This window comes from Cricetulus griseus, chromosome X (assembly GCF_003668045.3).
Source record: "Cricetulus griseus strain 17A/GY chromosome X, alternate assembly CriGri-PICRH-1.0, whole genome shotgun sequence".
Lineage (NCBI taxonomy): Eukaryota > Metazoa > Chordata > Mammalia > Rodentia > Cricetidae > Cricetulus > Cricetulus griseus.
In genome coordinates this window covers 1,525,337-1,551,512 of record NC_048604.1, presented here as the reverse complement: position 1 = coordinate 1,551,512, position 26,176 = coordinate 1,525,337, and the positions used below count along the sequence as shown (strand labels likewise).

General features: G+C 40.1%; 1 protein-coding gene and 1 pseudogene across 1 annotated transcript; one reads left to right on the top strand and one right to left on the bottom strand.

The window, feature by feature from the left end:
- Positions 1–1,311: 1,311 nt before the first annotated feature.
- Positions 1,312–20,618, top strand: Tktl1 (transketolase like 1). Its single transcript, XM_035450100.1, is given in 16 exon segments — positions 1,312–1,374; positions 1,376–1,452; positions 1,505–1,511; positions 8,073–8,170; positions 9,768–9,952; positions 9,955–9,982; positions 10,061–10,185; positions 11,590–11,783; positions 12,242–12,406; positions 14,662–14,719; positions 14,722–14,844; positions 16,835–16,898; positions 16,900–16,960; positions 17,605–17,661; positions 18,459–18,555; positions 20,467–20,618. Coding segments are annotated over 16 exon segments (1,554 nt in total).
- On the bottom strand, positions 18,774–20,271 carry LOC107979136 (annotated as a pseudogene).
- Positions 20,619–26,176: the final 5,558 nt, after the last annotated feature.

Below are 26,176 nucleotides of genomic sequence, written 5' to 3'. Positions count from 1 at the left end.
CACTAAAAAATAAAGTGATCAATTTGGGAATCAAAACATTAATTAAATACCATTCACTTATCCATCAAATTGCCAAAAATTAAAAGTGCTAATAATATCCAGTAGTTATGAGAATGTAAAGAAAGGAATACTCACATATTCTGCAAATAGGATCAGTTCAGATTCTTTACCACGCTAAATCAGGCAGCATCTACTGAAAATTTAAACGCAGATACCTTTTAACCTAACAAGAACAACAAAGTCCAGTGGCACTGGGATAACAATTTTGGAGGTCTTACAGAGGAACTCATAACTTTTGTGTCAAGATACTGAATTTGGACTCCCATGTTACTGACTCTCCGGACACTACTGGGTGTCCTACTGGTGTGAAAGGTTATCCCAAGTCTCTGAGATAAACAGTGTCGTTTTTATGGGAAAACATAGACCAAAAGTTTTTAAAAAGTACACATTCTACTATAACGGAAACTTACCTAAGTCAGGCTCTGCAGTCAAGTTACAGGCCGGCTTTGAAATAAACAGTCATTCCAGGCCTGTTGGACAGAAAGTTCTAGAAAGGAAAATAGCTCAGAAACGTCTTAAAGTCTCAAGATGGCCAGCTCGCCTCACCAGCTAAGAAACCTACTAGTGGCTGGGCTGCTGTATGTGAGGGATAGCTATCCAAAAACGTAGGAATTCCGGGGTTTACTTTTTAATATGGTGATAAATTGTGAATATCAAGTTCACAATTACAACTATTTTAAATTTTGCGCTTCAGTTTCACAAAGTTCACTATGTTCTCTACATCTCCAGTCACGACTACCCTCTAATTTCGGGAGTTGTTTTTCATCGCCCCCAAAAGAAAACTGTACCTGAACATGGAGGTAGTTAGTCCCTTTGATGAATTGATAACACAACGAAAAATAAAATGAAATAGAATTAGTTTGTATAGAACTGAAAATGCAAGTGACAGACCATGTGGCGGAGGGGTAAATGTATAATGAAAAGCATACACATCGGTGGAAAGCGGAAGGATACCTGTAGTAAAGTGATACACATGCAACAACAGAAGACTACTTGTGCAGTGCCGTACAATTCTATATGTACAACAACAAAAGAGTACATACTTGGCGGAATAGACATATAACCGGAATACACTTATAACTGAGTCACAGACTTGTGGCGGAGGAATGGACTTGCAGAGTTGAGGCATAAGTGGATGGCATATGTGCGGAGGGATCAGTCCATTCCGGGGCAAAGCATCCCGGGCCTTTTTAACTGAGTCGCAGGTCTAAGGCAACCGTTTAGTGCTGCAGGGCACGATGCTCTGGTAGCATGTCAGAAGCTGAGGCAAATGTTGGGATGGCCTGCAATGCTGGGCCTGATGAGAAGAAGTTGCAAGTTGCAAGTGTTGTAGGACATAGCCAACTGCCTAAGAATCCATTCCATCAGGGCCACAAGTACCTCCACCACTAGGTAAGACTCCCTGAGAGGGCCTTACTATGCAGTTCTTTGGTCCTTATTGAAGTTGTGAGGTGAATGGAACCTGCCTTTATCTTCCATTTTCTGCCTTCTGGGACCACCTACCACCTCTAGATGCCCATGAGGTCTTCTTCAGCCAGGCACTCCCCTGACTACTTTGTGGCCAAAGTTCTGGAAGCCCACAGACCTTGTAAGGAAAAAATCTAGAATCCAGTCAAGTGGTATTTTTCAGGCTAGTTCTAGTTTGGCAGTTTAGCAGTGAATGGAGTTTTGTATGTAAATTGCAATGGAATTGGGGGTGGTTATGATTGAGTAGGCCCTTAGGACATTAGGGTGAAAAACAAACCATGCTCTGTGGAGAGCACACCAGAAGGGTAGTGTGCCCCAAGAGGTGGGACAGGAAAAAAAATGTGAGAGGCAGCACACAAGAGGTGTTTTTTCCAAAAATAAAAGTAGTTGATAGCTTGTACAAAAAAATTGGTAGTGGATTTGCTGATATTTGTTGTTTGTTGAAGGTGATTTTGCACTGATATTGATGAAGGATAGGGGTTTATAGTTTCTTTGGTTTCTTGTTGTGTGGCCCAGGCTGGCCCTGAAGTGGATACAAGGGATTCTCCTGGCTTCCCAATATTTGGAATTAAGACCTATAATGCTGCTTGTCAACAGCTCTCTCTCTCTCTCTCTCTCTCTCTCTCTCTCTCTCTCTCTCTCTCTCTCTGTTTGGGGATTTGGTCTTTTGGTTTTTTGGGATAGATGTCTCTCTATATAGTTCTGGATATCCTGGAATTTGAAGACCAGGCTAGCCTCTCACAGAGATCCACCTACCTCTGCCTCCTGAGTGCTGGGATTAAAGACGTGCACCACTACACCCAGCTAGTCCACAGTTTTTCAATGACTAAACTACTAGTTGTATGTCCATTCAGACTTCCTTGTATGTCCATTCACACTTCCTAATACTGTCTAGATACTGTTAGATTTTTCTCTTTCTGGAATTTTTTTCAATTATTTTGATTAACAAGATTTTTAGGATACAATTGTCCAATTATTGTAAAAAAATTCTTTTTCATTTCTTTATGGGGTGACAAGAACAGTCTTATTTTCATTTTCTGAGTTATTTCAATCTTTTCACAGTTGCCTATCTAGCTAAAGTTTTGTTCATCTTTTGCAAGAACCAATTTTGGCTCTTCAGTTCAAAACACTTGCCTAGCATGGCCTGGGCTTGATCATTAGCCCTGAACCAAAAAAAAGAACTAAGTTAATTTTGCAGATTTTCTACCTCTTTTGCTGCACTGTTTTGTTTTGGTTTTGGTTTTTTGAGACAGTTCAGTTCCATTGGTCTACCTGTCTGTTTTTGTGCCAATACCAAACTGTTTTCATTACTATAGCTCTATAGTATAGCTTGAAGTTGGGAGTGGTGATGCCTCCTGAAGTTCCTTTATTGCACAGGGATGTTTTGGCTATCCTGGCTTTTTTGTTTTTCCATATAAAGTTGAGTATTGGTCTTTCAAGGTCTGTGAAGAATTGTGCTGAGATTTTGATGGGGATTGCATTGAATCTGTAGATTGCTTTTGCTAAGATTGCCAATTTTACTATGTAGATCCTACCTATCCAAGAGCATGGAAGATATTTCCATTTTTTTGATATCTTCTTCAGTTTCTTTCTTTGGAGACTTAAAGTTCTTGTCATACAGGTCTTTCATTTGTTATCCCAAGATATTTTATGTTGTCTGTGGCTATTGTGAAGGGTGGTGTTTCTCTGATTTCTTTCTCGGCCCATTTATTGTCTGTACATAGTAGGGCTACTGATTTTTTGTTTTTAGTTAATCTTGTATCCTGCCACTTTGTTGAAGGTGTTTATCAGCTGTAGGAGTTCGGCAGTGGAATTTTTTGGAGTTTCTCTGTGTAGCTTTGGAACCTGTCCTGGAACTACCTCTTGTAGACCAGGTTGGCCTCGAACTCACAGAGATCTGCCTGTCTCTGCCTCCTGAGTGCTGGGATTAAAGGCGTGAGCCACCACTGCCCTGCTACTGCATTGGTTTTTTATTTCTGCTATGATCTTTATTATTCTTCCCTTCTTTTAAAGGCTTTTGGTTTAGTTCTTTTGTAGTTCCTTAAGTAGGAAAGCTAGGTTGTTGATTATAAATTGTTTAAAATGAGTTTCAGCTTTACATTTTTCTTTACACTGCTTTTGCTGCATAAGCTTTGGATTTTTCTTTTTATTTTCATGGGCCTGTTTCTAATTTTCCTTGTAATATTTTTCCTTTGGTTTGTATAAGAGTTCATTATTTAATTTCCACAACTCTGTTGAATATTTTCTGTTTTTCTGTTGGTTTATAATTTCTCGTCCTTGTAGTCACACAAAGTACTCTGCAAGGTTTTTTCATCCTGTCCTGGGGTTCTGAGTGCAACTCAGTAGTAGACTATTTTTCTAGCATGTGAAAGGCCATGAGTCCATCCCCAGCACTGCAAATTTCCCTGCAACCATTAAGAGGACCATGTAGTTTCATTTCAAGATACAAGATTTTGGCTGGGTGGTGGTGGTGACACACACCTCTAATCCTAGCACTCAGGAGGCAAAAAGAGGTAGATCTCTGAGTTAAAATACAGCCTGGTCTACAGAGTGAGTTCTAGGACAGCCAGGGCTAACAGGGAAACCCTGTCTCATGGGGGGGGAGACACAAGATTTTGTTTTGTTTTACATTTTTGTTTATGGTTCTTAAATATAGCCACATTATCATCTTAATGTTATCCCAGATCTACCAACATGACTACCCCCACACCCCCTCACCCCCTCTGAGGTTACAATTACAGACTATCACACCAGGTCTTTTTTTTTTAAAGATTTATTTATTATGTATACAGTGTTCTGCCTGCATGTATGCCTGCAGGCCAGAAGAGGGCACCAGATCTCATTACAGATGGCTGTGAGCCACCACATGGGTGCTGGAAATTGAACTCAGGACCTCTAGAGGAGCAGCCAGTGCTCTTAAGCAATGAGTCATCTCTCCAGACCCCAGGGTTGTTTTTTTTTTTTAATGAAGCAAATATGTTTATTTATGTCTTTTAATTTTATCAAATACAGAGAAGTGTATTTAAGAAGGCAAATAGTAGCAGAGCATAGTGGCACATGACTTTAATCCCAGCCCTCAGGAGGGAGAAGCAGGTGGATCTCTGAGTTCGAGGTCAGTCTGATCTACAGAATTAGTTCTGGGGCAGTCATTTAAAAAGAAATGCTTATTACAAGTCTATCTTGTTTATCTTATCTTTTTTTCTTTGGGGGGCATTTAGGGGTTGGTTCTTTTGCTTGTTTTGGTTTTTAGAGACAGGTTTTCTCTTTGTAGTCCTGGCTGTCCTGGAACTTGCTCTGTAGAACAGGCTGGCCTCAAATCCACAGAGATCCACCTGTCTCTGCCTCCCAAGTGCTGGGATTAAAGCTGTGCAACACCACGGCCTGGTTTGTCTATCTTACCTTAAAGTAGAGAGATCATTAGATAGTACAGAAGATTTTCTAGATATTTTGTTTGGTTGCTTGGTTTGGTTTTGGCTTTGGCTTTGTGTCTTTTGTTTTGTTTTGTTTTTTAAATTTCATAAATTTTATTTCATAATTTCATATTTAATATTTCCATAACTCCAAGTTCACAATTCATAATCCATATTCCATAATTCACAAATTCGTGAATCACAAATCATAATTCACAAATTCATAGTTTATAATTAATATATTACAATTTGCATTTCATACTTAATAATTAATATTTCATTATTCACAAGTCATAATTCATAATACACAGTCCATATTTCATATTCCATAATTCATAGTTATTCATATTTCACAATTCATATTTCAAATTCCATGCTTTATATTACATATGTCATATTTCATATCTCACAATTCATTATTCATAATTCATGATTTTTTTATTTAGAGAATACTTTATTAGTTTTGTAATCAAACCCATGTAGGTAAGACTTTACATATTTAATACAGTGCATTACCCCTGTACAAATGGAAAAAATTAAATTCAACATTTCTAGACCAATATGGCTGTTAATTTCTGTACTATGCCAACTCAACATGGTAAACTGGGATACTTTTTTCCAAAGTTGACAGCACAGCTAAAGTTTCCAAAAATTCAAATTATATATGTATATATATTTATATTTATATAAAAAAGACCAATAATAGCAATATGTTATGCATCAATAGCAGCAACAGCTTTTCCAGGTTCTGCAGTCATTTGAACAAAATTGTAGAGACATCCAGCACACTCCATTTAAAAAACAACAACAACAACAACAACAACAAAAAAGTAAAAAACAAAATCCCAGAAAACAGCAAAGTTCTGTTACTCTTGTGGTACCTGGCTCCATTTTTTTTTAAAATTAGCTTCTCAATCATCACCTAGAAGGAAACCATTCTGAGCAACATCATTAAAAACAGCTCTGATAAAGCACGGTCACTACTATGTATCATAAAGCAGGTTCACATATGAGTGAGTACATATCATGTTTGTCTTTTTGTGATTGATTGGGTTACCTCGTTCAGAATGGTTTCTTCGAGTTCCATCCATTTTCATGCGAATTTCAAGATTCCATTGTTTTTTTTTTCTGCTGAGTAGTACTCCATTGTGTAAATGTACCACATTTTCTCTATCCAGTCTTCAGTTGAGGGGCATCTAGGCTGCTTCCAGTTTCTGGCTATTACAAAAAATGCTGCTATGAACATGGTTGAACAGATGTCCTTGTTGTAAGAATGTGATTTTTTGGGGTATATGCCTAGGAGTGGAATTGCTGGATCTTGTGGTAGACTCATTCCCATTTTCTTGAGGAGTCGCCATACTGATTTCCAAAGTGGCTATACAAGTTGGCACTCCCACCAGCAGTGGAGGAGTGTTCCTCTTTCTCCGCATCCTCTCCAGCATAAACTGTCATTGGTATTTTTGATTTTAGCCATTCTGTCAGGAGTAAGATGGTATCTCAGAGTTGTTTTGATTTGTATTTCCCTGATGGCTAAGGATGTTGAGCACTTTCTTATGTGTCTTTCAACCATTTTAGATTCCTCTATTGAGAATTGTCTATTTAGTTCTGTACCCACTTTTTAATTGAATTGTTTGGTGTTTTGGAGAATAGCTTCTTGAGTTCTTTGTGTATTTTGGAGATCAGCCCTCTGCCAGATGTGGGGTTGGTGAATATCTTTTCCCAGTCTGTGGGCTGTCGTTTTGTCTTGATGACTATGTCCTTTGCCTTACAGAAGCTTCTCAGTTTCAGGAGGTCCCATTTATTAATTGTTGATCTCAGTGTCTGTGCTACTGGTGTTATGTTCAGGAAGCAGTCTCCTGTACCGATTAATTCAAGGGTATTTCCCACTTTATCTTCTAGTAGGTTCAGTGTGGCTGGGTTTATGTTGAGGTCTTTGATCCATTTTGACTTAAGTTTTGTGCAGGGCGAAAGGCTTGGGTCTATCTGTAGTCTTCTACATGTTTGCATCCAGTTATGCCAGCACCATTTGTTGAAGATGTTCTCTTTGTTCCAGCATATATATTTGGATTGTTTGTCAAAAATCAGGTGTTCGTAGGTGTGTGGGTTAATATCAGGGTTTTCAACTCTATTCCATTGGTCTGTCTATTTTTGTGCCAATACCAAGCTGTTTTCAGGACTATAGCTCTGTAATAGAGCTTAAAGTTAGGGATGGTGATGCCTCCAGAAGTTCCTCTATTGTACAGGGTTGGTTTGGCTATCCTGGGTCTTTTGTTTCTCCATATAAAGTTGAGAATTGTTCTTTCAAGGTCTGTGAAAAATTGTATTGGGATTTTGATGGGGAATGCATTGAATGTTGCTTTGACAAGATTGCCATTTTTACTATGTTGATCCTGCCTATCCAAGAGCATGGGAGATCTTTCCATTTTCGGGTATCTTCTTTAATTTCTTTCTTTAGAGACTCAAAATTCTTATGGTACAGGTCTTTCACTTTTTGGTTAGTGTTACTCCAAGGTATTTTATGTTGTTTGTGGCAATTGTAAAGGGTGATGCTTCTCTGATTTCTTTCTCCACCAATGTGTCATCCGTATATAGTAGGGCTACAGACTTTTTTGAGTTAATCTTGTATCCTGCCACTTTGCTGAAGGTGTTTATCAGCTGTAGGAGTTCCCTGGTTGAGTCCCATGGGATCTGATGCCCTCTTCTGGTGTGCAAATGTACATGCAGACAAAACACCCATATACATAAAGTACATAAATTAATAAATAAATAAATCTTTTCAAAAAGAAATTCATTTTAGGTTGTAGAATGTAATCAATCACATAGATGGTTCTGATAGAGGGAAGCATGTGGAAGTTCTACAGATTATAGCATATGAGTAAAATAATGCTCAAGTCGGTAACAAATTAAACTAAGCCCAAGTTCATGATGTTTTTCTGATAGAAGAATGTGTCACTATGTAGAGACAAAAGAGATTGGGAAGACTTGGTAGATGTGGCAAAGAGGATTTCATCCAGTGGGATAGGAGGGGTAATTCCAGTGGGTCAGCAGGAGTAGCCTGCACTCAGTACTAGAAATCTGCCTGAAGCCCATGTTCTGCAGCTGTTCCTATATACACTGGTGTCTTTTCTTTTACAGGGACTACCATTTGTTAATGTGGCAACAAAATGGTCTGGGCAAAGACTAGGGGCTGCCTGTGGGATGGCATATACTGGCAAGTACCTTGACCAAGCCAGGTAAGGCACTCACGAAAATCCATTTCACTACCCCACCCCTGCATTTTGCCTCATTAGTTTGAGAAGACAATGATGGCTTTGAAAGTTCTGGTTGCAAAGTATTGAATCAGTAAATAAATTACATTTGTGGAACTTTTCAAGCATCTCTGGTTAGATCTAAGTGGTGACAAGAGTATTAGAACACTAATAATATTTTCTGAGACAGTTTTGTGTTTTCTGTCCTGCAGTTTTGCTGTGGATTGAACATGTACTTTGCATTAGGAGCCCCAAGATATTAGTAACACATGTCCTTTACTGGGTTGGTTAACAGTCTCTTTCTTGGTCTCAGTCTGCTCCTTGTGATGAGCAGTGCTGCAAGTGAAATGCCTGGTTTAAACCTGGGACTTCTTGTATCCTCTGCTGCATGTGGTGAGCATGAATCTAGAGCTCCTCTGGTTCAGTTTCTCCAGGGATGATGCTTATATTTCATAGGATCTCAAGAGATATCTACCTTGTTCCTTGGAGGCCTTGTTCCAACTCAGAGAATCCCTTTGAAATGACTTAGTTGTGTTTCCTCCACCCCCTCCAGCAGCTTTTCTTGTTCCATGCTATTGACTCACAACGTTTCTCACGCTGTAAATTTTCATCCATGATTACCTCTCAATGGCAACCTTGAGTTTAATAAGTTTTCTTAAGGGGCTTCTCTTCCAAAAGATTCAGATTGGATTCCCAGCACCTACATGGCGATTCACGACTGTCTGTAACTCCAGTTCCAGGGGAATCTGACATTTTCTTAGACATATATACAGGCAAAACACTCATACACATAAAATAAATAAAACATTTTTTAAAAAGCAACTTTTTAAAGCTCACAATACTTTCATGAGGTCTAAGGTACATTTTATTGGTATAAATGTTTCATGCCTCTACTGCACAGGAGTATACTGTTTATGATGGAGCATAGATTCATAGGTAGTATGTTCCCATTACTATGATGATTTGTAAATAATTTTAAGGTCAGAAATAAAAGGTGCCAATGCTTTAAAAACGGAGCTTTCTAGAAAAAAAGTATTTACATGTTTCAGGGACCTGCTGTCTCATTCCCTCTTGCTTGCTGACAAACCCTGGTCAGAGAGGGAGCAGAAGCAACTAAAATAGTCTTAGAGCTGTAATGAGACTGCTAGTCAAAGGTAAAGTCTGTCTCATGAGGCTCAGACTTCATTTTCTCAGCTGCTAAGCTTGGAAAGAATTGATGAAGAAAAATTGTCTTTTTTTCATCTTTTATTTAAATTAGAAACAAGCTTGTTTTACATGTCAATCCCAGTTCCCTCTCCCTCCCCTCCTCCCCAGCCCACCACTAACACCCTACCTATCCCATACCCTATCTGCTCCCCAGGGAAAGTGAGGCCTTCCATGGGAGATCTTCAGAGTCTGTCATAGAGGAAAGTTGTCTTAATGACATTCTGAAGTCTGAAGCACCTCCCAGTGTCTCAGTCTCTCATCTGTCTCTCTATATCTCTTACTCTGTCTCTCAGTGTCTTTCTCTGTTTCTGTCTCTCCTCTCCCTTGTGTTTTTTTTAATCTCCATGAAATTGATTTGCTGGGGGGCCTAAGTGAGCCCCAGAAGGGTCCTAACTGTTTCTTTCTACCGAGTGTTCTGTCTTCTGGGTGACGGGAAGTCCACAGGAGGCTCTGTCTGGGAGACATTGGCCTGTACATCCTGCTACAATCTGAACAATCTCATAACAATCTTTGATATGAACCGCATTGGACACAGTGACTCCATGTCAGTTGAGCACTGCATTGCTACCAGAAGCGTTGGGAAGCCTTTGGGTAACTGTTCCTTTGTTGCTGTGCCTTCTTTCTGTCCCTTCCTCCTTCTTCATTGTAATCTAACCTCCTTGATGACAGGTGGACTTATGTGGTGGATGGCCATGACTTGAAGACCCTATGTCATGTGTTCTCCCAGGCAGCTCAAGTGAGAGGCAAGCCCAGGGCTGTGGTTGTTAAGATCTTCAAGGCCCGAGGCATGCCAAGTGTTTCCTTCCTGTGAGTATTCAAACCATTTGTTCATGGAGCAGAGCAGACAGAAAGAGGCAGTGACTAGGCTGATGATTTCCTTAGTGAACAGTGTTACTGGTAGTAACATTCAGGGCTGCATCTCTCATTTGACCTCACTAGTTAATATGTCTGGTTAGGATAAGAGGCGAAGACCAAACTTCTACCAAGTAAACAATGGTTTTTTTGTCCTTATAAGAGAATAGCTAGTGGAACAGTTCACCAGTGGGAACAGGAAAGGAGCTATATGGTTAGTATACTATATGTAGAGGCAAGCCCAGAAGTAAGGTGGTATATGCATATACATTTGTCTAGACCCAGATCATCTGGAAGAACACATAGAGAACAGAAGCTTGGGTACTGGGGCTAATGATATAGAGATTTATTTTTAAATAAAATAATTTTTTCCTAAATAAAATAATTTTGTTCTAATTAATTCACAAATAAATGCATCAGCTAGTTTAAGGAAGCCACTTAAGCACTTTCTTAGTCCCAAACTCTATTCACTGAACTTCTATACAGTTAGTATGGCCATTCTGAAGTAGTGGACCTTCACTTAGGGTTTTTCTCTTTCATTATTACATTTATATTCACTTAATCCACTGCATAAATAGTTAAAACTAGGGAGAAAATGAGACATAATGCAAGATGTCACTCTTTGCACATTTCAAGATTGTCATCTGGAATTTTCTACCTCAGTTTTAGTTTCTCAAGTTTAAGTAGTTGAGGAAGATATGATTCATCATTTTTAAAAGTAACATAGACAATTTAGAATAACTCCTCCAAAAAATACAGCCTTATTCTGGTTCTACCAATTTGGTAAATGACAACTTTACCAATGAGCCCCTGCCAGATCCTGGATGTTTAAATTACCTTCACGTCTCCCTTACATTCCTCCTTACATATCCAGTCACTAGAGTGTATCTCATATGCATTCCCTCCTCCTTCTCTCTCTACTATCTTACTGTCACTAAGTCCCCATCATCTTTGTTGAACCATAGCATCTTCATGAAGAGTCTGTCTGCTTCTTGATCACTCTCTTGCAAGCACAGTACTACAGCAGTAATCTTTCTATAGCACATCTGATCATTCACTCCCCTTCCAAACCTTTCGTGCTTTCTAATCTTGCTTCTGGTAAAAACTCATAAATATAAAGTCACTCTGCTTGATCAGTCTTTTCAGCCTTGTTTCCCTGATAAAACTCTCCATTCACTAGCATGTACATGCATGCTTCCTTCAAAAACCTCGGGACCTTTCTTAGGCTGCTCTTACTGCCTTATTCCTGTGATTCCCATTCAGCTCTTTTCTTTGAAAGTCAGTTTCTGATTATCTGGAAGGTACTCATTAAGCACCTGGAGTAAATATCCTTTGTTTTGTAGTAGATGTTGAGGATGCAGAAAGTTGGTATGGAAGGCCAATGCCAAAAGAAAGAGCAGATGAAATTATTAAATTAATTGAGAGCCAGATACAGACCAACAGGATTCTTGTACCACCACCCCCTATTGAGGACTTATCTCAAATCAACATCATGGATATAAATATGACCTCACCCCCTGTTTACATAGCTGATGACATGGTAGGCAAAAGTGTAGAAGATTAAAGTCATGTACATTATCATGTATTTTTTAAAAATTTTCTTCCTTAATACACAGGAGTCTTCTTTTATCCTGATCTCTATGGATGAACCAGTTGGTACACAATAATGGAATTTTATTCATGATTATAAGATGTAAAGATAATTTTGCCTCCTCTATAGCTGAAATTTTTTCTTGTTTTGGGTGGGTGAGCTGGTTGGCTTGGGGAAAGTTTTGTTTGTTTTTTGAAATAGGGTCTCACTACAGCCCAGGCTAGACTTGAACTCATTATCCTTCTTGAGTTCTGGAGGTACAGTTGTGAACCACCATATGTGTGATTCTGAAGGATACCGTTGGTAAATCATAAATTTATCAAAGAACAATTTATATACCTATGAAGTAATAACTTCTTTCTAAGTGTACTCCCAAGAAAGTCTTACCACTTGACTTTTTGTTCTAGGTGTCTACTCAAAAAACATGTAGTTTGTCTCTAACTAAACTAGGCCATGAAAATGACAGAGTTATTGTGCTGGACGGTGATACCAAGAACTCCAACTTTTCTGACATATTCAAGAAAGAACCCCCAGAGAGATTCATCCAGTGTTATATTGCTGAACAAAACATGGTGAGTGTATCATGTAGGTCTCCCAGATCTTCTCATTAACTATCAGTAGACTATAAAAGGCCTTCCACAGAAGCATTCCAGGGAAACAAGAGGTAAGTAGTCACCTAAAGTCAGAGAGGTGGTTTCTTTTTCTGCTAGGCAAGGTGTAAACTGCCCAACACCCTCTGGGCATCCTGTCCATACAGATTCAAGGCAGCAGGCTGAGAGCTCTAGATCTGAAATGTCTTGAGCTCCCTAGTAGCCCTTTCTGTCCCATCTAGCCTGTAACTAGGCAACTTTACAGTCACCCAGGAACAAACAGATTGAGGAACTACCAGATATCTGTGAATCTGAGGTCAGTCTGGTCTTTATAGTGAGTTCCTTGCCAGCCAGAGCTACATAGTGAAGTCCTGTCTCAAACAATTTTTTAATTAAAAAAATATCAATAGTTGAAAATTGTCAAAGAATTAAAATGAAATAATACTAATAGCTAAAGCTAGTATCCACAGTAAATCTGCCTCTGTCTCTTCTGAGAGTGATAATGCACCATTCTCAAGAAAAAAGAATCGATGTCAGGAAACCCTTCATACTGCAAAGCCAAGACCTGCCCACATGGAGAATGACAGCCCTCTCCTGTCTTTACATTGTAGAAACTAAAAACAATGCTGAAGAGCACTTCTCTGGACAGGGAACTAGACTAGCAGAGCTCATGTGAATATATTTTTGAGACAAGTAGTCTTTGATGTTTTAAAATATTAATTGCCAACATTTAAAAATGAGAAGATTTTTATGCAGAATCTAAATTTCTACATTCTCTTAAAAATTAGAAATAGGGGCTGGAGAGATGGCTCAGAGGTTAAGAGCACTGGCTGCTGTTCCAGAGGTCCTGAGTTCAATTCCCAGCACCCACATGGTGGCTCACAACTATCCCTAATGAGATCTGGTGCCCTCTTCTGGCCTTCAGAGATACATGAGGAGGAATGATAAATAGATCTAAAAAAATGCAAAAGCAAAGCAAAAACAAAACAAAAAAGTAGAAATAAAATCCAGTCAAGCATCATCTCTATTTAGATGGGCATTCCCAAACAGCTCTCCAGGAGTGCTGTACTCTGTTGGCACCATTGTTCTTTTATAGCACTTCTCTAACCCACAACATTGAAATTTAAGCATACCTGTTAATAGGTCATTACAATGTTCATTCTTTGATCTTTTCATTTTGCTTTTATTGTGGGGTTATGAATTGAACCCAGGGCCTTGCACAAGCAAGGCAAGTCTCTACCACTAAGCTACATCATTTAGAAAAAAGAAGTGCAATCCTTAGTTTTTTAAATTGACCTTCCTATCAAAAAGCTTGTTGGTATGATTGTTTAATTGATTACTTCAGTCAACAGCCATGTATTTGGGGCCTCACTTTGGTAGGCCTCAAACTAGGAAGTTATTATGTAGCTGAAAATGGGGATAATGAGCTGGGCGGTGGTGGCACACACCGCAGAGAGGCAGAGGCAGGCAGATCTCTGTGAGTTCAAGACCAGCCTGGTCTACAGAGCTACACAGAGAAACTCTGTCTTGGCAAAAAAAAGTAAAGAAAAGAAAGTGGGGATAATGACTAAATGACTTTTTGACAAGTTATCTGTGAAATAGAACTAGTTAAGGGGCAGTATGTGGAAGGAAGGGTACGGTGGAATGGGAAAGCAGAGATGGAAGTTATTGACACATTATTAAATGGTAACATGATTTAAGACAAAGTGAGAAACTAATTGAAAGGGAGGAAGTAATTGGATTGGAGATACCAACTGGTAAGAAGAAAGTTGAGATCCAAGATGAGCAGTGGGCAGACCATCCACAGAGAAGAGCAAGCTGGTAGCTCAGGGTAGAGGGCAGAGAATGGACAGGCAGATGGATAGACACTCCATTTCTTTGTTTGTTTGTTTGCTTGTTTTGAGACAAGGTTTCTCTGTGTAACAGCCCTAGCTGAGCTGGAACTAGCTATGTGGACCAGGCTGGCCTTGAACTCACAGAGAGCCACCTGCCTCTGCCTCCCAACTGCTGAAATTAAAGGTGTGCACACTGCCCAGATAACACTCCATTTCTTAACTTTGTCTTTAGGAGGTGTAAGGTTAAGTATACCACCTGAAGCATGTAAGAAAGGTTCAAGAAATGCAGGATAGTTAAACATGAGCAGAATAGGAGTTACATCATGTAGTCTCTGTAGTTTAATGGGGGAGAGGATGAAGCCAAATCTAAGGATGTTCTGCTTCCTGTTCCTTGTGTTTTAGGTGAACGTGGCTCTGAGCTGTGCCACCCGTGACGGGACCATTGCTTTTGTTTGCACTTTCATGCCTTTTTCACTTGAGCATTTGATATATATATATATATATATATATATATATATATATATATGGGAGCCATCTCTCAAATCAACATCAACCTTATTAGTTTCCATTGTGGGGTATCTATTGGTATGGATTCTGAACAGCTTCATGTTGATAGCTTTGTTTAGTCCTTGCATTTTCTTACTGTTCATAAAAGGGATTTATTTTTGCAAAGCTTTATTGTGTTTTAGATATTTCAGGTTCTCTGGATACCAATTCAGATGAGGCACATTACTATAAAGTACCCATTCAGTCATTGAGAAATACTTGTCTGCAGGCCTGAGACTTACAATATACCAAATCTGAATAAGTACAACTCACACATTCCAGAATTGTTTTCTGTTCTCTGTGTGGTCACAAGCTAATTGGAATAAGCAGCATGAGTAGAGAGAAGGGAGGATTGTGAACAGCTGAACACACATTTAGGTAGAAGCAGAGCAATGATTGCTGTTCCACCTTTTTGTTTTGTGCAATGGGAACTTTTGAGGAATATGATGCAGGAAATTATGCCAATGAAAACTTCATTCTAGTATCAGTAACCTATCAGGGATTGCTGGAAACAGGAAAATCTGAGATAGGATTGAAGAAAGGTGGGAACCAGAAAGAGGGTGGAAAACCAAAGGTGGCCCTGGGAGAGTAAAGAAAAGATTAAATGTTGCTAACTAATAAAAGAATCTGGAGTTATATAAAAAGCAAAAAAGCAAGTATCCAGGAGTTTCTTACTTGACAGATGGCTGGAATCCTGCTCATGAATTACAGAAATTTCATGGGAAAGATGAGTCAACTTGTTGGGACAAGTCATCTGGATAGTTGTGGCAGCTTACATTTACTGCTAGAATGCTACTGATGTGCACTCAGGAACCATATAAGTGACTCCCTGGAAGAACTAAACAGTAGAAAGCAGCTCTGGCTAGAGCTGGGTGTGAAGATAGCTAAGTGAATCTGAAGCAAGGCACACACAGTAGTCCAGGAAGCAAGTATAGCTGAAACACAAGGCAACTGAGGCATAGCAGCACTTTAGTATGGGCAGGGATAGCAGCCTAAGAAAGTACCCCCAAAAACTTTAACCAAAACTGGTTTGGTAAGAATTTGAAAATCAGGACAGCTACAGAGACAAGTGGATCTAATTTAGAGGGGATCTGGGTTTCTGGGGTTAGACAATTGTCCTAGGCAACACAGTATACACAGGACACTCCTTTTCCCAGGAAGAAATAGGCTCCCTCTCTGTATGTACATTGATTTCTGTACACTGTACACCCAAGGGCATTCTTATTCACAGCAGCATCCTAGGGTGCCCCAAAAGTATGTTATCTGTACTTGAAAGGCCTGCCGAAATGAATAAGACACTTCAATCTGGAAAAAATCTGATTTCTTGAGGATGAGAAGTAGAATAGAGCCAGAAAAACAAAACCTTGGGATGGTCTTAAGAAGAAGAGAACACAGGACCAGAGACTAGGTAGAGCTAACTCTGGCCAGTTGCATTTAGGGAAGAAAAAGCATTGGGTTAACTTGGAGAGTACTACTACTACTGTGTGACCAGCAAACTGATCACTGATCTGAAGGATCATTTGTGTGGGTGACAGTTATGTGCCTTGATCTGTCAGGGGGGGGTGGCAGTGGCACAAGGACCTGTCCCAGGGGCATGAACTGGCTTTTGGGAGTCCATTACCTATGGTGGGATGCCTTGCTCAGCCTTGATACAGCAGGGATGGGCTTGGTCCTGCCTTACCCCCTCTGAGGAGTGAATGGGGTGTGGGGAAGGGGGGAGGCAGGGGTGAGAGAAGGGGAAGGAGGAGGAACTGGGGTTGGTATGTAAAATGAAAAATTATATGAAAATGAAAAAGCGAAAAAAGATCATTTTCTAGACTAACCTAGAATATTTTAGTGAGCTTTCAAGGAAGATGGTTATGTAAAAGCTCAATGTAAATTACAGCATGTGTTGAACCATATAGGGCTTTGTTGTAGTACAGGATGCTCTGGAGCAGTAAGAGTAACTGCTTTTCAAAAATGATGGAAGTTGAGGATGGGTTCCTGGTAGTGTTGTGTTCATGTTTTTGTTGGTCTGTGGCTTTCTCAGGTGATGACAACCCCTACCACATGGCCCTGTAAGACCTAGCCATGTTCAGAGCAATTCCCAACTGCTTTCTATCCAAGTAATGCCATCTCCAAAAAGTATGCTGTTTATTTGGCAGCCAATACTGAGGTATATTTAAAGGATGCCAAATCAGAAAATCCTCAGGACTCAATTACAAGTTTTGAACTGATGATAGTTTTGCTTGTTTTCTTAGCATAAAAATATAAATTTTGGAATATATAGGTTATATTTCTAAATATAACCTGGCTAGTCTGTGTAATATTGTACGTTTGTGTTTTCAGGACTGGCCATTTGGTATTGGATAACCAGCTATTGGTGTACTCCTCCCTGAGGAAGACTATTTATCCCACTTTCTGCATTCTTTAGTTACCTATAGTTCTTTGTGTATAGGGTTGAGGCCTCATGGACTTTAGCACCCCCATCGTGTTGTCTTATCTATAGTTGTCCTTGTTCAGTTCATGTTTTGACAGTCATGTTGGTAAGACTTTATGAGTGTAGCTTGTGACATTCCTAGGAGACACAGTCTCATGGCACACTCCCTGTTACTCTGGCTCTTGCAGTCTTTACACCCTCTCTTCCTCAATGTTCCTTAAACCTTACATTTGAAAGTAAGGTTTAGGGAAAGTAGATGTATCCATTAGGACGAGGCTCCATAGTCCTGCATGTTGATTGGTTGTGGATTTCTTTAATGATCTCCATCTGTTGCAGTTTGATTTTCTTAACTATACTTCTGGTTTGCACTTATTCCACAGGAAATGTGTTTCATTCGTACCAGACAAGCAGAAACATTTCAGATTGGACAGGCCAAGGTAAGGGCATAAGTTTTCCTGTGTTGTCTAGTATCCATTACTAAAGGAACCATTCTAAACCTTGCATAAGTTTTGGTTGCTTTTCCTTTACTAAATCTGTTGTGATCTTTGCCTGGTGGATCTGTACTTCTTTCAAAATGGAATTTCTTTTGTTGATGTTTTTTTGCTTTGAGACAGTATCTCATTATGTACCCCAAAGCTGGCCTCAAACTTGGAAACCTCCTGCCTTACCCTCCCATGTGCAGGAGACTTTGTTGATTCCTTTTATAAGAGAAGGGTTTGTTTTCTTTGCTGCTGGAAATTGAGTCTAGGTCCTTATGCATGTTAGGTAAATAGTCTATCTCTGGGTACAGTGCCAGACTTTTTTTGCATTTGTATTTATCAATTGTATATTTGTGTGTGGCAGGCGCACCACTGCATGCAGGTGTAGAGGTCAGAGGATAACCCTGAGGTATGGTTGGTTCTCCTCCAACTATGTGGGTCTAATGAATAAAACTCAAGTCATCAGACTTGGTGGCCAGCACCTTTATCAGCCAAGCTATCTAGCCTATACATTTGTCAGCCATTTCTTAAAGTTTTATTTTGAGTAAGTTCTCACCAAATCACCCATGTTGTCCTTAAGCTTGAAATCTTCCTGCCTCTGGTTTCTAAGCTACTGGGACTGCAGATGTGTATCACTGTACCTGGCTTTTAGGTGAATTAATTAATACATTTGTTAGTGTTAGGTCAGGAGCAATTTGTCTTTGAGATGTATCTTTCAACAGTAACCACATTTTGTTTTGTTGATTCTATACCAGGTTGTCTGCCACAGTGAAAATGACAAGGTCACAATTATTGGAGCAGGACTCACTCTGCAGGAAGCCCTACTGGCTGCTGATGAGCTCTCTAAAGAAGGTCAGTTGATTGTGTAAATATTGAAGTTACAATCTAGGAAGAGGCAGAATATCAGCTATGTGATATACCTGGACTGATATTTTCATTTTAACCTCTGATTATCCCTTATTCTGAGTCTGCTTCTATTTTAAGGAATATAAAACTATGTATTGGCCACTGTTCACCATTATTTACAATAAATTAATTATACAGTTAGATGACATTCTGATACTACAAAGTTACTTTTCTGGCTCATTAAACCAGAACCCAAATACTGAAAAGTAAGGAGTGAGTCAGGGTAAAGAAAAAGCATGCAAGTCATCAATTTATATTACCAAATTTTGTTCATTTATGTCAACGGGCCTGAAATTACCAACATCTTCTAACTGTATTCCATTTCCACAGCAAACAGATATTCCGTGAATTATAACCTTTTAGTAGATTTTCAACTTTTTACAAAGGAATGGTTCACTACAGGAACCTTTTACATGCCCACGTAAGTCTTTTTGTTTGGTTTTTAGAGACAGGGATTCTCTTCCTAGTCTAAATCAGAGATCCGTCTGCCTTCAGAGTGCTGGGATTAAAGGCATGCACAACCACACCCAGTGTAAGTCTTGTTATTAAATTATACTAAGACTATATAATTCCATTTTCTGAAGGGGGAAGTTTGTAACAACAAAATTTTGTAAATAAACTACTGTATGTGATAATACATAAATTTTGATGTGCTTGCTGTAAAACTATCCAATAAATTACAGAATCACCTGCTTATAATCTGAAAGGTTATGGTTTCAGGAAAATGTTCACAATGATGGAACATCATCAACACATTTTCATCTACAGTTTTTGAGTATTAAAAAAAAACAAGACAAAATGAAAAAGTTATGTGTCTTATGCAACACAGGAATACAAACAAAAAAAAAACCCAGAATGGTCCTTCTGTGTCTCAGTTAAAAATAAGTTCTGGTTGACTAATGACTGTAAGATCTCCTCAGCCTTTAACAAAAGCTGTTATTCAAAGACAAGGAAATACAACATGGTATCAAATATTCTATTGTGAAAGCAACTACAGAAATCTTTTATTTGCCCAAAGGAGTCTGCCTTTTGATGCAGAACAAAAACCAAAAATATCGCAAGTACTACCAATACTTTCAAAACCAGCATATCAAACTCAACTTTCATTAGAACACTATTCTTTCTACACTAGTAATTCAAAAACCAAGATCCAGATTTTATATATATATATATATATATATATATATATATATATATATATATGCAAACAATTATTGGGCCTCATCTGGACAAGAATACAATGACAATCTGCCTCATCTGAGTCCTTCCATTTTATGAGAAACATTAATTCTCCACTGCTGTCTGTGACACCAATTATTCATTAAGGATCAAGACCTCTGGCAAAACCCCTTGGTTTGTCAGCAACATCTCTCTTCTTCTTCGATTTGCTATCATCAGATTAACTGTCAGATAAAGATCTCCTTTTGTACCATCTTTTTCTTTAACAGCCTCTTGCGAATTAAGAAATGCTTCAATTAATTCTGGAAAATCTAAATTTTCTTCTGGTTCTCAAGTATTATCAGCATCTCTGAACCCCTTCCACTGGAGGAAATACTCCACCTTCCCATTCACTACACGCCGCTCCAGCACTTTTTGTACCACAAATTCTTCAGGCTCTGCCTCTTCAACTTTTTTACTCTTTCCATTCTGTTTCTTTCCCATTTTTTCTTTCTTTCCCATTTTTTTTGCAATGTAGTTTTATTGGAGGCCATTTTTTAAAAAATCAAAGGCTTTGAAGAGTTCCCCTCTCAGATGCCCCAGGTCTCAGATCCTGCAGAGTCTTCCAGTTGCATGCCTCAGCTCAGCCACACCCCCTGAGTCTGCTTCTTATACTAAACTAATGTTACTATTCTCCAGCTGTCTCTATCCATGTCATTGACTTATTTACCATTAAACTTCTGGACACTGTCACCATCATTTCTAATGCAAAAGCCACATCTGGCCGAATTATCACTGTGGAGGAACACTACCCAGAAGGTGTGTTTGATGCTTTGGGTATGGTCTTATAAGTCTGTTTAGGTAGCATTATTTTTTGGTAGAAAGTATTTTTGTTTTTGCTTGACTGGAGATACACCATGTTCTTTACATAGCCTATCAAGAGTTCAGTATACCTTTGTTATACTCTTTACAAGGGAATCCATGTAGGGGCCTCTCAGCCATCTATAGTGGTTTCTTGAACATGGAACATTGTCAGTATATACTTTGCGAGTCCCTATCATAAAGCCCAGTCAACTAGGGTGGGTTAGTAGCAGCACTGGGGTGGCTAATTGAGCAATAGACAGGGAACCATTCACAAACATTTCTACAGCTTCTTTTGAGTATTGAATTAATAGTTCACTCCCCTATTCCCTAAAAAAACTAGCTCCTGGCAGAGGGTGGTGGCTCATGCCTTTAATCCTAGCACTCGGGAGGCATAGGCAGTTGGATCTCTGAGTTTGAGGCTGCTCTGGTCTACATCCCCTAGAGCAAGTTCCAGGACTGCTAGAGCTACACAGAGAAACCCTGTCTTGATAAACAAAGCCTAGCTCCTTGAGCCAGGCTTGGGGCACACAACTTTTAATATGGCACTGAGTCAGAGAGGCAGGTAGATCTCTGAGTTTGAGGCAATCTGGGCCTACATAGCATGTTCCAGACCAGCTAGAGTGTCTTAGAGTTTCTATTGCTGCAACAAAACACCATGAACAAAAAACGAGTTGGGGAAGAAAAAAGGTTTATTCAGCTTACACTTACACACTGCTGTTCATCATCAAAGGAAGTCAGGACAGGAACTCAAGCAGGGCAGGATCCTGGAGGCTGGAGCTGATTGATGCAGAGGTCACCAAGGGGTGCTGCTTACTGGTTTGCTTCCCGTGGCTTGCTCAGCCTGCTTTTTTATTTTATGTGCATTGGTGTGAGGGTGTCAGATCCCCTAGAACTGGAGTTACAGACAGTTGTGAGCTGCCATGTGGGTGCTGGGAATTGAATCCAGGTCTTCTGGAAGAGCAGCCACTGCTCCCATTCACTGAGCCATCTCTCTAGCCCCTCAGCTTGCTTTCTAAATGAATCCATGACCAGCAAGCAGCCCAGGGATGGCACCACTCACGATTGGCTGGGCCCTCTTCCATTTATCACAAATTGAGAAAATGCCTTACAGCTGGATCTCATGGAGGCATTTCCATAACTGGAGCTCCTTTCTCTCTAATGACTCTAGCTTGTGTCAAATTGACACACAAAACAGCCAGTATAACTGACCCCTTGTCAACTTGACAAACAAACACATCACTATTAAGCCATCACCCTTCCTTTATTATTAATCCCCAATATCTCACATTAAAAACGTAAATTACTTTAAAAGTCCCACAGATTTTACAGGTTTAAACACAATAAAACTTCAGTCCCTTAAAAATATCCAGTCTCTTTTAAAAATTCAGTCTCTCAGCTGTGGGCTCCAGTAAAACACTTTCTTACTTCAGGAGGGAAAAATCAGGACACAGTCACAATCAAATCAAAGCAAAATCAAATTTTCCAACCATCTAGTGTCTGGGATCCACTCATAATGTTCTGGACTCCTCCAAAAGTCTTGGGTCACTTCTCTGTGCCCTCTGCAGCACACACAGCTTGTCTTCTAGGCTCTGGCTGGCTTCACTCCGCTGCTGCTGTTCTTGGTCATCCCATGGTCTTGTCATCTCTAAATTGCTGGGGTCTTTTGCTGCAACTGAGCTGTACTTTTTACCAATAGCCTTTCATAGGCTCTCTTCATGGCGCTAATCGTCAATTTCTTTGCATGACCCCTTCAGTCCTGGGCCTTCAACTGCCACTGAGGCAGCACTTCACCAGAAGCCTCTCCTGGCCTCTCACAGTGCCAAGCCTCAGCTGTTGTCCATGACCCACCCCTTCCTGCTTTCAAAACCATTACCATCTGGGTGACTCTTACACAGTACCAAGTCTAACTGCCAGCACAAAGTACAACTTTGGCCACCTCTAGCACACAGCTTCTCTCTGCTCTCAGGAAACACTTCCCAGAAGATGCTGGTCTCCTTCTTCTTCTTCTTCTTCTTCTTCTTCTTCTTCTTCTTCTTCTTCTTCTTCTTCTTCTTCTTCTTCTTCTTCTCCTCCTCCTCCTCCTCCTCCTCCTCCTCCTCCTCCCTCCCTCCTCCTCCTCCTCCTCCTCTTCCTCCTCCTCCTCCTCCTCCTCCTCCTTTGGAGGCTGTCCTGGAACTATCTTTTGTAGACCAGGCTGGTCTCAAACTCACAGAGATACACCTGCCTCTACCTCCTGAGTGCTGGGATTAAAGGCGTGCACCACCAACGCCCAGCTGATGTGGTCTCTTCTTAATCACCACCGATTTCTTAGCTCCAGCCAAGCGCAAAGATTGTTCCAATAATGTAAAGGTTTCACTTCAGTAGTTCTGATATCTTGTTAATCACAGCTGATTATTCAGCCCCAGCTAACCAGAACCACAGAATTTTAAATCAAAATAACAAACAGCCCTGATAGTCATTATTAATCTTCCCTCTGAAATTTCACAAGCCAGGCCTCCATCTTCTGAACTGCTCTCAACAACCTTATCTTCCAAGCTCCCACAGAAAATCCTACTGAGATCTCAACACTCAATGGCTCTTCTAGCCCAGAGTCTCAAAGTCCTTCCACAATCCTCCCAAAAACATGGTCAGGTCTGCGCAGAAATATCCCACTACACTGGCACCAGTTTGTCTTAGTTAGGGTTTCTATTGCTGCAACAAAACACCATGACCAAAAAGCAAGTTGGGGAGGAAACGATTTGTTTAGGTTACATTCTTGTATTGCTGTTCATCACCAAAAGAAGTCAGGACAGGAACTCAAGCAGGCCAGGAACCTGGAGGCAAAAACTGAAGCTAGAGGCCTTAGAGGGGTGCTACTTACTGGCCTGCTTCCCATGGCTTGCTCAACCTGCTTTCTTATACAACTCTGAACTACCACCCAGGGGTGGCATTACCCACCATGGGCTGTGCCCTCCCACATTGATCACTAATTGAGAAAATGCCTTACAGTTGGATCTCATGGAGACATTTCTTCAACCAAAGCTCCTTTCTCTCTGATGACTCTAGCCAAGTGGATGCACAAAACCAGCCAATACATAGGGATACATAGACATGTCTCAAAAACAACTAGATCCTTGCAAACAAAAGAGCAAATGGCAAAAAGTAAGAGTATCTCAGGGAGTTAATGTTTGGGCCTAGAAAATAAGTAGGAAAGACAAAATTCTGTTTTTATGACACAAGACCCTAAGACCACATCTCATTGGGTATTTCTCTGGAAGAGCTCCGAGATCCAGCATGAAAGTGTGGAAACCTTTTGTAGAGATGGGAGAAATACCTACCCCATGAAGACGACAAAGACCATATCTGTCCAAGGGTACACAGAGACTGGGCACCCCACGATTCTATTGAGAGCTGGTCATGTTGGCATCTTCTGCCAGACATTTGTACCAAAATTCATGTGACTCCTGGCAGAAAAGTGGGCATTTGTCATAGTCTGCATCGTTTATGTTTATACACATATTCTAGGCACAAGTACTACCCTATGAAGAGGGAGAGGTAATAGCAGTGAAGGATGCTTGTACCAGCCAAAGGACAACTCTATCAAACTAGCAGTCTGTTACTTCTCTTCGACATGGTTCGTTGTGTTCAGTGGTTTTCAGATCCCTGGCAGCTTTAAGAGTCTTAGTTTCCACAACTCCATTCCCCCTCACCCCACCCCCACCCCTGCCACCAAATTACTGGAGACCAGGTTGAGATTAGCCCCCTGCTGTGTGTGGTGGGGGGGGAGATTTAGGAGATGTGGAATTAGGAATGAGAACTTTTAAAGCCAATTGGAACATAACGAATAAAAGACTAGTGAAAGTACTTGGCCTTAAAACCAGCAGATTTAAAAGTATATCACAGAACTGTTAAGGCTTACTAGGCATTTGCAGAAGAGGTGTTAATATTCCTTTTTTCCCTAGCCTCTTTTCTGTGTATTTATGCTTGTACCAAAATTATCACTTAGAAATGATTGTGCTGCCAGGCGTTGGTGGTGCACGCCTTTAATCCCAGCACTCGGGAGGCAGAGGCAGGCGGATCTCTGTTAGTTCGAGGCCAGCCTGGTCTCCAGAGCGAGTGCCAGGACAGGCTCCAAAGCTACACAGTGAAACCCTGCCTCGAAAAAAAAAAGAAAGAAAGAAAGAAAGAAAGAAAGAAAGAAAGAAAGAAATGATTGTGCTTTGTTCTCCTTTAAGGCAAAACCAGCTAATACCTGTATTCCTCATTCAGAAATTCTAATTTCCATTTACTATGTGACTACATATATGAATATTAGTTTTTTTTACCATCAAAATGGCAGAATAGCTAACAAGACAACCACCTGATACTAAACTTTCTCATAAGACTGCATATAAGTGAATGTAGAAGTGAGTTTGAAAGTATTTCTCTCATAGGCAAAACAAATGTTGTGTTGAATTATAGTTCTCAACCCAGCTTTCACAACACTAGACCCTGGAAATGCATAGTGCAGTTCGACTTGAGTTACCATGTATGCTGCCTTCCTACCTGCAGCTTCCTTCAGATGCTGTTGAATTTCCTCTGCTGTTTCCCTTCATGTCCCCTCCACAATTCATAGGGTGGTGAACACAACGAAAGCAGTTAAGATGTCTTGTGCTGTTTGTGATGACTGTTCTGTGAAGACACGAGGACACTAGTCTTGATCTCCACACTATGATGTTTGATGTTAATAAAGCATTTCAAAATCAGCTACTTTTTCCATTTTGTGCCTTCTATTCAATTTAGTTCCCCCTTGCAATAGTCCTAATGGAGAGACTTCTACCTCAACCAGACTAGAAGGTGTAATGGTTTGCAAATAAGCCACTCATTGTGATATCTTTGAAACTCTACCCTAGTCAAATCCTGCCATTAGCTGGAATGTAAGAAAGATGTCAACCAAAAAAAAAAAAAAAAGAAAAAAAAAAACGGGACTGAGTTTCAAAAGCATAGTGGATATGTCAAATATGCCACATTTCTTATTACTTTCATTAAGTGAACATCAGGAATTTGGGGAGGCATGACATTGCTTCTGGAGCTGTGCAACAATGTGTAGTAGAGATTTAACCTGGACTTCGTGCCATTAGAGCCTGCTCTTTCTACTCTTCCCTAGTCCACTGATTGGGTTTCCTGGCCTGAAAAGGGAAAACCTTCATAAAGACTGCAAAATTGTCCTGGTCTACAGATTGAGTTCCAGGACAGCCAAAGGCTATACAGAGAAACTATCTCAGAACAAACAAACAAACAAAAAGACTGCAAATTGAGCTGCAGAAATGGCTGAGTAGTTAAGAGTACTTGCTTATAGGTTTGGTTCCTAGCACCCACATCAGGTGGTTCACAACTGACTGTAACCTAAGGCCCAGGGAATCTGACCTCTTCTGGTCTCTGAGCACTCACACACATGTGGCATATATTCACAGACACACCATACATACATTTTAAAAAATCTTTAAATGAGGTTATGGTGACACATGCCTTTAAACCGAACACTTAGGAGGCAAAGGCAGGAAGTGTTTGAGTTTGAGGCCAGCTT